Genomic DNA, 12813 nt, shown 5'->3' on the forward strand with positions numbered 1-12813 from the left:
AAAATAAGGCTGTTGAAAAAAAAATTGGACCATCTTCCTTTGTTCTCCAAAACCCAGCTTCAGCAAATTACTTTCCTGCTAAGAGAGGCCTTTGGTGGCATTTTAGGGCATCTCAGAAGAAGCACAAAAACTGTGGAGATTTTCAATGAAGATCAAGGCGGGGGTTCCGCAGGAAAAATTCTATACCGTAATTCCCGGCCTACAGAGCGCAGCTGGTTACAAGCCTCACCGAGTACATTTGGAAAGGAAATACCAGTTTGTACATTCATACGCCGCAGCTGTGTAAAAGCCGCAAATGCCCGCATTGAAACACGAGATATTTACAACGAATGACTGTACACAGAAAGAAGAAATGCTAGCGCATCGCTAATGCTAACAGGGCCGGTTAAAATAAATCTTTCCGGTAAATATCACTGAGACAAACCAGTAACAGAGCAGCAACACACTAGCAAAACGCTAATGCTAGCGGAGCCCTAACAGGACGGGTAAAAGTCACTTCCTCGGCACATATATTCCAGCGGTCTCATTCTTATGATTCCTTCTCGAGTGCCCCCTTGTGGCCGTTAGAAAAAAATGCACAAATTAGCCGCATTCCACGCATAAACCGCAGGGTTGAAAGCGTGTGAAAAAAGTAGTGGTTTGTAGGCCAGAAATTACGGTAAATATAATTTGTGAATCGTAAACCACAGAATTGGGGTATTACCACAACGGGGAACAACCGCCTCAAGTAATTTCTTTGTAATTAGGCTCAACTGGGAAACTAATAATAAAACCTGGGCCAGGAGAAACTTAATCATAAACACTAAAAGGTTTTAACCCAAGTCGTGTGTGCATAATGATGTGAAACACAGTCTAACAACCATGGGGGGAGAATGCTCCTCACTTTGCAATTCCCTCTCTGTATGGACTCGGGATGTGACTAAAAAACACCAATGACAACACTTACCGAGGATGTTCCGAGCCAAAGAGCTCTTTGCGCCATTTCTGGCAACCAGAAAAACAAGATCAAAGTGGCCCACACAGTACAGGATGTGTCTTAAAATCATCGTCACAGGATAAAAAGAACTTGAAACTGAAGGCACAAAGAATGCAGTGTTAAGACAAAAAGTAGATTGTCGAAGATTGTATGAATGTTGACATCATACAGTACATATACTCTGTACAATGCAGTTTGCACTATGGCACACCAAAAGGAAACAATTGGTGGCTACTAAAGTTGTAAAAACTGATTTTTGATATGTTTGTATTGTATACATATGCATTTGTTTTTTCTTAACCACTTATGGTACACATGAATAAAACTGCAATTTAGCAAGATAGCAGCTGTACTGCAGAAAATCTATATACTGTACCTATTTTACCAAAATAAAGTTTCTGGCTTGAGTTTTGGTCTTTGTTTTTAGACTTAAAAAAAAAAGTGATGCACTATCTTGGAAATTAATGACCCTGTAAAGTGAATTTAAAGATTTGTTTCTAGATACATTACATGCTTGAAGATTTTTAAAAAAGACTTAAGTATGTAGAAATGATGAATTGTGGCCATTCGGTGTTAAACATTTCTTTCCCCACTATTTCAGTTTTCCTGACGTTTTCGGATGCAGCTAAAGCGGGGGCCCGGTCCCACACTTCGGCTTTGGGACGAGTCCACCCCCCTATGATACAAGAACTTCAGCACCTTCGTTCAGCATCAGCAGTTATCTGGCAAAATTGCAACGTTGACCCATGGGGTGTAGACCGCCGCTTTGGGCTGGGGTACCAGTTTTATTTTTAGAGCGGCAAAAACTTCTACACCAGTATTTGATTGACAGCTGAGCAGGGCATCTGGGGAGTGGACTTACACATTTTTTAAAGCTTTGTTGGCAATATTTTTAATCATTCAAATATGAACGGGTTGCTAACATCTTTTTATCAGACATATTATTTTTACTTTACAGGCATTTTAAAATGGTTCAGTTCAACCCACAGCACAATTGAATACATTCCGGATGCAAGTCATTTTTTTCCCCAATGAAAACATTCATTCATGTAAAAATGTGACATTTCTCTAAGTCCTGGTGTCAATACACCAAGTAAATAAAAAATGTAAACAGCATTTCACTCGCAACACCTCAGGAGGGTTCATATTTGCAGCACGTTTTGACGAGGTCATCTAACCTAGTTAATTTAAGGTATCGAAAGGACAAAATTCATATTTCTTATATTTTGTTGTTGGTAAGTTACAAACGCAAGGCTTGATGGACCTTTGAGAGCTCCGTCATGACACCTGAGCAGCTGATAATCTGTATGCCTTCAACACATACAGCAAATTGAGAACACACGTGATGTGAGTAAGCAGGAATTGACATGATAACACACACCCACACACCAGGTTTATTAACTGTACCTGATTTCAATGGCACAAATTGACTTCCATTTCCATGACTCATCTCTAACTGTTTTGCACAGAGGCATGTTGAAAGTATGGTCGCCTAATGAGAGGATGTGAAGTGACAGCGTGACCTCTCCCGGGCTCGATGGCCTCATTGAGACTTGACTTCCGCCCAGTAGAGGGCGAATTGCGCGATGCCCCTAGAGAGCAACTTCCTTTCCCCGCTGAGAGCTGGAGCGGCGCCACAGAGAAGCAGAGCCCAGCCACAAAAACCTCTTTTCATACATTTTTTTTCCTGTTTGCCAGTGATGCAAGAGTGCAGCACATTGGTGAAATGTAAAAGTTAGCAGGGGTGGGAAGCAATGTCATGCAAAGTACCAACCCCGATTCCAGTGATGTTTGGACGTTGTGTAAAAAGTAAGTAAAAAAGAAATATGGAAATAATTTTCAAGATACATTCAATTGAATAGACTTCTTCTTTTCCTTTCGGCTTGTCCCGTTAGGGGTCACAACAGCGTGTCATCTTTTCCCATCTAAGCCTATCTCGTGCATCTTCCTCTCTAACATCCACTGTCCTCATGTCTTCCCTCACAACATCCATCAACCTTTTCTTTGGTCTTCCTCTCGCTCTTTTGCCTGGGAGCTCCATCCTCAGCACCCTTCTACCATTATACTCACTCTCTCGCCTCTGAACATGTCTAAACCATCGATGTCTGCTCTTTCTAACGTTGTCTCAAAAACATCCAACTTTTGCTGTCCCTTTAATGAGCTCATTTATAATCCTATCCAGCGAGAACCTCAACATCTTCATTTCTGCTACCTCCAGTTCTGCTTCCTGTTGTTTCTTCAGAGCCACCATCTCTAATCCGTACATCATGGCCGGCCTCACCAATGTTTTATAAACTTTGCCTTCATCCTAGCGGAGACTCTCCTGTCGCATAGAACACCAGACACCTTCCCCCAACTGTTCCACCCCGCTTGGACCCGTTTCTTCACTTCCTTACCACATTCTCCACTGGTCTGTATTGTTGACCCCAAGTATTTGAAGTCGTCTTGCCTGTAACACCTTCCGAAAAAAGCAGGGAGGGGACAACACAGAATTGGGAAAGTTGAGGAAAGCTCAAAAGACACTTGATTGGAACTTTCCACACGTGACCAAGTTAATGATAAACAGGTGAGTGCTATGATTGAGTATTAAAAAGAGCATCTATGAAAATCTCAGTTGTTAACAAGGAGGGATGCTATGATGTTCGCCTGTTTGTGAACAACTGTGTGAGCAAATAGTCCAACAACTTGTGAACAATGTTTTTCAACATAAAATTAGAAGGAATTTAGGGATTTTACTATCTACTGTCCCCAATATCATCAAAAAGTTCAGAGAATGCACGTAAGTGGGAAGGCCAAAAATCAACCCTGAATGGCCGTGACCTTTGATCTCTCAGACAGCATTGCATTGAAAACCAGCATCATTGTGTAAATGATATTGCCTTGTGAGCTCAGGAACACTTGAGAGAACCATCGTCTTGTAAACGCAGTTCATTGCTACATTTATAAATGCAAGTTAAAACTCTACCATGTAAAGTGAAAGCCATGAACGAACCACACTCAAACTTCACCGAATTATCATTATTCAAGATTATCAGAAATGATCTAACGCTAAATGGAAGAAGTGTGCCGGGATATTACAAGTTCAAATTTTAAACTATTTTTGGAAATCATGGATGCTATGTTCTCCAGGCCAAAGAGGAAAAGTACTGTCCAGAGTGGTATCAGCATAAAGTTCAAAAGCTAGCATCTGTGATGGTATAGTGGTATGTGAGTTCCCAAGGTATGACTAACTTACACATCTGTGATGCCACAATTAATGCTGAAAGGTACATACAGGTTTTGGAGCAACAAGTGCTGCCAGCCAAGCAACATCTTTTTCATGGATGTTCCTGCTTATGTCAGCAAGAGACTGCCAAACTACATTTTGCATGTGTTACAACAGTGTGGCTTCAAAGTAATCATGGGAGAACTAGACTGGCCTGTCAATAGTCCAGACCTGTCTCCTAGTGAAACTGTGTGGTGCATTATTAAGCACAAAATACGACAAGAGTGATCCCACACTGTTGAGCAACTGAAGTTGTACATCAGGCAAGGATGGGAAAGAATTCCATGCAACAACCTTCAACAATCCTCAGTTCTCAAATGGTTATTGAGTGTGGTTAAAAGGAAAGATGATGGGACACACTGATAAATATATACTTTAGTAAAGTAATTTCAAAATGACTGAATATTTGCAGAAAAATCCCAAGTTTATCGATTTGAAAATCTTGTACATTCAATTGAAAATAAATTGAAGAGGATTTACAAATAGTAATATTCTGTCACATTTGATACAATGTCACAACTTTGTTGAAAATGGGTTGTATATTATTTAAGTGTACAAATCTGAAGAGATCTCATCTTACTGTTGTTGGTTTTAATGGCAGAATGTATTTTAAACATTGTTTTTCATTTTGATTTTTTTAATGCAACACATTAACTAGATGCCTATATATCTCTCTCCAGAATTCCAGTTATCATATATGATGGAAAAAGTGGTTAAAAACTCTTGACGAGCTAACAAACCCATCAAAATCATCTTTCATTTGTTGTACGGATATTTCTTCCCCACACTAACATCGATAAAATCACAATAAAATCCTCATATAGACAAATGTGCTGACCTCCCCTTCTCCACCCCGACTTTCCACACTCATCATCTTATGACTATTCCAATACTGCGATTTTTCTCGCAAAATGACATCAATTTGACATTGTTACTCGTCTCAAGCCAGGTTAAAGCAACCTTTGCCGTTTACGACGCTTGTTTGTTCTCCGCGAGTTGTCCGAAAGGCCTCGACTGAGCGTCACTACATCTGTTTCGATGGCGAGACTCTGGAGGACTGCATCCGCCAGCGACATTCCACCTCTTGACAGGTGAGGAAGTGAGAGTGAGAACAGGGAAGAAGGATGTTAGGGGGTATCAGAGTGCTCCAAGACAGCTGGAGACCCTGTTATTGGACACGATTCTTGTTGTGTAACATTAACAGAACTGGAATGGATGAAACCGTGATTCCTTTTTTTTTTTTTTTTTTTTTCCTTTGGAGAAGTTGAGGAATGTTAAACAATACTGTATTTGTTTCAGAATGTTTAACAGTCGTATTAATTGTTGGGAATACAGTAATGCTAAATATATTGACGAATCACTCTATAGCTATAGTCGTCTTTAGTCCCCTTTCTGAAATGCCGGAAGTTGCTATGAGATGGAGCCAAAGCTCTGTCGAAATGGGAAACCAGTACAGTTCCAATTGTGAAAGCGATACATTTTAATTGAAAGACAAAGATATTTGTATCTTAGAATTGGGAAGGAGCTAACGTTAGTAGAGGTTGTTAGTGAATGCTACAACTGACATGAAGAGACTTAACGAAATTGAATTGTCTAAAAATATTTATTTTCAAAGACCCCATAAAACAAATTCTGAGATTTGTTTTTAAACACATTGTATATATCTGCAGATAATTCAGAGAAACATGCAAAGACTTTAGAATGAAATAGCACTCAGTTGTGGATATCCAGCATTAAACGTTTTTCACCATTTCAGTTTTCCTGAATTTTTGGGTGTTGTTAAAATGGCGGCCAATGACGTACTTCAGCTTCAGGCATCAGTACATTTCCCCTGCTATTTACAGTGAAGAAAATAAGTATTTGAACATCCTGCCATATTGCAAGTTCTCCCACTTAGAAATCATGGAGGGGTCTGAAATTTTCATCGTAGGTGCATGTCCACTGTGAGAGAGATAATCTACAAAGAAAAATCCAGAAATCACAATGTATGATTTTTTAACAATTTATTCGTGTGATACTGCTGAAAATAAGTATTTGAACACCTGAGAAAACCAATGTTAATATTTGGAACAGTAGCCTTTATTTGCAATTACAGAGGTCAAACGTTTCCTGTAGTTGTTCACCAGATTTGCACACATTGCAGGAGGGACTTTGGCTCACTCCTCCACACAGATCTTATCTAGATCAGACAGATTTCTGTGCTGTCGCTGAGAAACACGGCGTTTCAGCTCCCTCCAAAGATTTTCTATTGGGTTTAAGTCTGGAGACTTGGTAGGCCACAGCAGAGCCTTGATATGCTTCTTACGGAGCTCTTGCTTGATTTTCCTGGCTGTGTGCTTGGGTCATTGTCATGTTGAAAGACCCAGCCACGACCCATCTTCAATGCTCTGACTGAGGGAAAGATGTTGTTCCCCAAAATCTCACAATACAGGGCCGCAATCATCCCCTCCTTAACACAGTGCCGTCGTCCTGTCCCAAAACCCCCAATGCATCATGCTACCATCCCATGCTTCACACAAGGGATGGTGGTCTTGGGATGGAACTCATCATTCATCTTCCTCCAAACACGGTTAGTGGAATTATGACCAAAACGTTCCATTTTGGTGTCATCTGACCACAAAACGTTCTCCCATGACTCCTCTGTACCATCCAAATGGTCTTTGGGAAACTTAAGACGGGCCTCGACATGTACTGGTTTAAGCAGGGGAACCTTCCGTGCCCTGCATGATTTCAAACCATGACGTCTTAGTGTATTACCAACAATCACCTTGGAAACAGTGGTCCCAGCTCTTTTCAGGTCATTGACCAAGTCCTGTTGTTTAGTCCTGGGCTGATTCCTCACCTTTCTAAGGATCACTGAGACCCCCACGAGGTGATATCTTGCATGGGGCTCCACTCCGATTGAGATTGACCATCATGTTTAGGTTCTTCCATTTTCTAATGATTGCTCCAACAGTGGACCTTTTTTCAAAATGCTGCTTGGCAATTTCTCCGTAGCCCTTTCCAGCCGTGTGGAGTTGTACAATTTTGTCTTGGGTGTCTTTGGACAGCTCTTTGGTCTTGCCCATGTTACAAGTTTGAGTGTTACTGATTGTATGGGGTGGACAAGGTGTCTTTATACACCTAACGACCTCACACAGGTGCATCTGATTCAGGATAATACATGGAGCGGACGTGGACTTTTAAAGGCGGACTAACAGGTCTAGCGTTAAACTCTTTTTGTGTACCGAGGCTTATAACCAGGTGCGCTAACGCTAGCGCCGCATCACCGCAGGGTTGAAACCGTGTGAAAAAAGTTGCGGCTTGTTTGTTGGCTGGAAATGACGGTATATTCACATCTATGGAGAGTTTAGACTACTATCTTGAAGGAAACAAAGCTGACTTTGGGCCACAGAAGCAGGGTGCACTTTGGATTGGTCGTTAGTCAATTGTGGGTCAAATATAATTAGACAAATCACCAATCACACTCAGATTCACCTCTGGACAATTTAGCCATACAAACCTAGCATGGATGTTTTGGGAATGCGAGAGGAAGCCGGAGTGCCTGGAAAAAAATCCATCCGAGCACTGCGAGAACAGGCAGATTTCTCAGAGGAGGGAAGCTGAGATTCAAATCCCAAATCTCTCGACTGACCACATGCCATAGCGCTGCCCCAACAAGTCATTTTACACAGTGTAATTGGAACTTAGTTCATGAAATTTTTGGATGAAATGGGCTTCAAAATCTGGGGGCCATGTGTTCGCGATGCACGTTGCAATCACTTAAACAAGCAGCAGTGGAGGATGAGGCCAGGCTGATAGCTTGTTTGTTTAAATTCCCTCCCGGGTCCACGGAAGGCAATGAAAAGTAATAAAACTAACCCAGGACATGATAACGGCCAGATGGCCAGCTGTTGAACGCTACCTGTCTTCGCCTCCAGGAGTGATTTATCCTTTCCGTCTGGTCTCCGTTTGCTTTTTCAATTAGGGAAAAGGAATCACTATTCCTACCTGAGCACTGACAGTCACCTCTGGGAAGCCATAGGATGATTTATAACTTTTTACAGCCACTGGAAGTTTGGACACAAATTTGGTGTCCACTCCAACCAGATATGTTTACAATATTAATCACTGTCTGTGTTTACTTCCATGGAAGGGTTAAAGGGACACTTAAAAAAAAAAAAAAAATGGCCCCCTGACCATCCGAGGTCCATGGCCACGACCGCATCGTCTCTGCGGGAAGAGACCTGACAGTGTTGATGAATAAATGTTCCTCAAACGAAGGCCAAAGGAGGGCAGATTATGGAAAAGCTGCTGTCTCCGGATGATGTGCAAGGTTTTCGTAACGCAGACGGATGGAGTGGAGTATCAGGTATGTGTCAAGAGGACCGACCGGATGGATTTTCCAATTGAACAAATAGCATTCATGGTATAGTTTGTCACTAATGAATTTGCGAAAGACACAATAAGAAAGTGAAAAAGACTTGTTTCGAGATAATTATTCTTATTTTTCTTTTTCAATTCTTTTCAGCAAGTTTTCCATTGGACAAATAATCTCATTGTAGATAAAAATATCTAACCTTTTCCCAATGTGATAATATAGTCACTCCCTAAACTTTTAGCTTATTGTGGTGGACGAGTTTGTGGATCCCAATGATTCTAGGTGCTGGTAGGGTCACCAAAGCCAAAGAGGTCCTAGGTGAGAGACCAGACAAAGTACGGCTCGAATTAGTAGAGCCTCGGTTCTCGACCGCAATCCGTTCTAGAAAGCAGTTCGAAAACAGATTTATTCGAAAACTGAATCAACCGACGCGCGAGTTATATTATTTCCATTTTTTTTGGGGGGGGGGGGGGTTTGTTCGAATTGACAATAACAAAGCGTGTTGTAGGTGGGTCAGCTGGTCGGGCCGTGCGCGTTCTGTTACTCCCGGGTTTTGTTGGGGGTGTTTGAGTATCGATTTTTGTTTGAAAACAGAAGGCAAAAAAGCTAAAAATTTTCGCCTGAAAACCAATTTGTTTGAGAACAGGGATGTTCGAGAACCGAGGCTGTACTGCTGATAATTACTTATGATGATTACAACATATGGACCGAAATTCCACTTGACCGGATGCAGGTCACTGTGGCCAGTCTCTGGAGCCAGGACCATGAGTGGGGCTCGATGGGGACTGCTTGGTGGGTGGGCCTACATCTATAGGGTCCGCCCGGGTACAGCACGAAAAGGCAACGTGGATTTTCCATGGGCGTACTACCTGTAGGAGGGTTCAAGGTGGTTGGGCGGAAAATGGGCTGGGTGAGAACCTTGGCGGTGACCTTTCTGACACAGAAGGAGCCCGAGCTGTTGTGGGAGGTTGAGGAGTTCTGACTAGATTTATTGGGCTTACCTCTAGATACAATTTGGCTTCGGGTACCAATCCTCTTAGTAGGGGTTGGACTCTCATCCACTCAGCTACGGTTCGGTCCTTTTTGGGAGTCCTTATAGCATGTGCTGGATAGAACTCATGCTTAGACGGCACTAACAGAGATCAGGAAGAACGGTCCTTCCGACCAGAACCAGAGAGATGTATTGAACTTCTGTGCTCGTCATAGATCATCAATAAAGAGCACCATGTTAAACCATAAGGATGCCCGTAGTCGGCATCAGGACACCCTGCCCTAGACCGCAGTTGGATGATAGATTTTATAATTGAACTTGCAGACATTGAAATGATATTAAGGTGTTTTGGGATCATGGTTTTTGATACAGTTTAAACTATTGATACAGGGAAGTATAAACAATCTGACTGCTGGTGCTCATTACTAGTATTTGGACCTTGCCCCCAATTGCTGCAAAAAGCAAGGGTTATAGATACTTATGGATAACAATCAAAAATTGTTTTTACTTACAGTACTTAATGTTATGTCATGTGCGTCAGCGTATGCATGCATTCCAAAGGTTCAGATTTCTAAACACAAACAGGTGTGCAAATATTAGCTGGGCCCACTTTTTATGGCACTGTTCCACCACAGCTCCAAAAATAGATGGCAAAAGGGGTTAAAAATAGTTTGGGCACCTTTATTTTAGATTTGATGACTAGAGTAAAAGAGCCTCGCGAAAGACGATCTACAGTCGCACCGAATGCCACGTGTGGAACACGAGGTAGCGCTACGTATTCGGGCCGTAACGGGAGAACATCTTGAAAATGCTGTACGCGTTTCGAGACTTTGTATACATACACAAAAATATTGCATTATTAAATTCTCTGAATCTGCTAAATGATGGTTTCAGCTGGAGGGAAAGGGATGGAACAGATGGCCAAAGGCGCCTCCTGCTGACCTTTTAATCCTCCCCAATTACTCCGAAATGCCCCTTGGGTGATAAGGGTAGCAGCACGCACGGAGCAGATTCCGCTGCTGCTGCATACATTTGGTGACACCAGAAACTCAGGCACATGTTTACAAGCGTTTCGCACAGGACGCCGTGCAGCATCGAGGGACGCGGCGGCCCTTCCGTCGCCTGCAGCAATGCTGAAGCCATATGGAAGGGGGCTCCTCTCACGTAAAACAAGACACGTGGTGAGGTTTGACCTTTCACTGGCCTAACTATAATATTATCTCAAGATAAGAGATCGGATTGCGATTTTTCCTTAGGGGGGGATAAAATGTCCTCGACAAGGCAGTGAGCGAAATCCCACTCGCAGCTCCCGTAACACAATAATTTCAGTCGACTTGGATTTCATTTGATTTGACCTTTTCAAAAAAAAATCTTTCAATTTTACAATGTATTTTCAATGAAAATGATGGGAGGTCACATTTTAGGCAGAGGGCCGATGATTTTAACAACTGACGAAACAACAAAGTAGTTCATCATGGGAAAGAAATGGAAGGGCTTTGACTGGTTTAGAGATAAAGAATCTATAAAGATGAGAATGAAGGTTACCTGGACTGTTTCGATATCTACATAATTCTATATCGTCACTGTCAGACAACCGAAAAGCATGTTAAGTTGGTAATCCAACACACAAAAATAAAAAAATAATTCATTTAAAATGGTATAATATGGCGTCAGCCATCCACATTTAACTACGTGGTAATGCTAACCCCCCCTCCCCAAAGTCTTTAATATGTCCCAAAAGCAAATAACTGTGGTTAGATCATTTTTCCAACAGTTTTAGAACCAAGTGCAACACATAAAACAATGAGTTGACGGAGTAGTATAATAGGCGCAAATAAATTTGCACACAAACAGACCATTGGAGCTGACCAATTCCTTCAGCACTGTAGAACTACAGCAATCCATTTTTAATCTAACAGGTTTACTCACATGCTCGGATGAGCAGCAAAATGTCTTCTATGACATCCAGAACACCCCAGTTATGATCGACTCAATGCCCTGAGAATAACTACAGATGCTTCACAAAATGATGTGACTGTATTTTTCTCACTTTGAGAGGTTTTAGTGCCATGAGGAACATTAGTACAAAACTGCGGGTTCTATAATCCCGTAATTTTTTTTTTGGCTGTTTTTTTTTTTTTTTTACAGGAGCAGGTGATTGGCCCAATCCCAGCAATCCATGGTATTTCTATGTGGTAGGAAGTGCTAACCATGACCAGCTCTGGTTAAGCTTCCGAAATCAGAGGAGATCAGGCATTCCCAAGGAAGTAGAGGCTTACTGTGTAGTAATTCTATGGAGAACATCTCCCCTAATCGTTCACTGGACCATTCGTGATCCATTTACTTGTTACTTTTGAGAAATGAAGAAAACACAAGTTTTTAGGTGTGGCTGAATAAACACTTTAAATAAAAAGAAAAAGGAAACCTTTGTGAAGACCCCATCGAAAAGCCTGGACGGTCACTGAAAACTTACGGAAAAGTTTTTGAATACATATTCAAGGTGAGTCCCCCAATGTAAACCTAAAATAATATTGTTTTTACCAACCCTACCGCATACAATTACTTAAGTACTTCTGTTAAAAATGATATATAAATAGGGGTTATTGAGATTTTTGGGGGGCTGTTTATGATTTTTTGGACAGTTAAGAAGGTTAGGGTTAACCTAACCCTAACCTGTTATGTAGAAAAGTGGAAAGGACATACTGGTCCACAGTCGTGGTTAAAGAAACATTATTTGCAGTTCTTAGGATGATAATTTAACAGAAGGGTTACAAAACAGTATTTCAACAGGGCTTCATTAAGGTTCTGTGTTTGTGTGCAACGTGGTGATGTTTGCAGTTTAGAAAAAGTCCAGAGCAAAACCAAAATACTATTGTTCAAGTTGGCCTTTCATAGTCCCAAAGGTTTAAACAGAGCCTTAGCCTCGTGTTCAGTATGAGGGATGTTCGACAGCAGTTGTAGAAAAGGCCTTCCATGGAGACAAGTGTGGTTGCTCTCACCAAGTTGCTCTTCCATCTGTTTTAGGATGTCCCCCACGTCCTCCCTCGATAAATGCGCAGGCATCTGTCGGGCCAGTCGAACGGCTTCACTCTGCACATACAAAACAGTCAATGACTTCAGAAAACCATGTACAGTGTTCCTCGCTTGCGGTTTATGAACCATGCACCCTGGTACATCAAAAAATCTGCAGATTACACTGTTCATTTTTAATGGGTCCTAAT

The 12813-nt window shown here is 41.7% G+C and overlaps 1 protein-coding gene across 5 annotated transcripts in view; it reads right to left on the reverse strand.

Moving 5' to 3' along the window:
- pms1 (PMS1 homolog 1, mismatch repair system component) overlaps positions 1-12813 on the reverse strand; it is a 41211-nt gene that overhangs the window by 11349 nt on the left and 17049 nt on the right. For 2 of the 5 annotated variants that reach the window (XM_061841124.1, XM_061841125.1), the window contains one exon: positions 5851-12682. In XM_061841124.1, coding sequence (XP_061697108.1) covers positions 12482-12682 — 201 coding nt within the window. In that variant the 3' untranslated portion in view covers positions 5851-12481. Of the gene's footprint in view, positions 1-1389; positions 3435-5850; positions 12683-12813 lie in introns of those variants that run through there. The other 3 variants (XM_061841122.1, XM_061841123.1, XM_061841121.1) reach the window with 3 other exon arrangements.

This window comes from Syngnathoides biaculeatus, chromosome 14 (genome assembly GCF_019802595.1).
Source record: "Syngnathoides biaculeatus isolate LvHL_M chromosome 14, ASM1980259v1, whole genome shotgun sequence".
Lineage (NCBI taxonomy): Eukaryota > Metazoa > Chordata > Actinopteri > Syngnathiformes > Syngnathidae > Syngnathoides > Syngnathoides biaculeatus.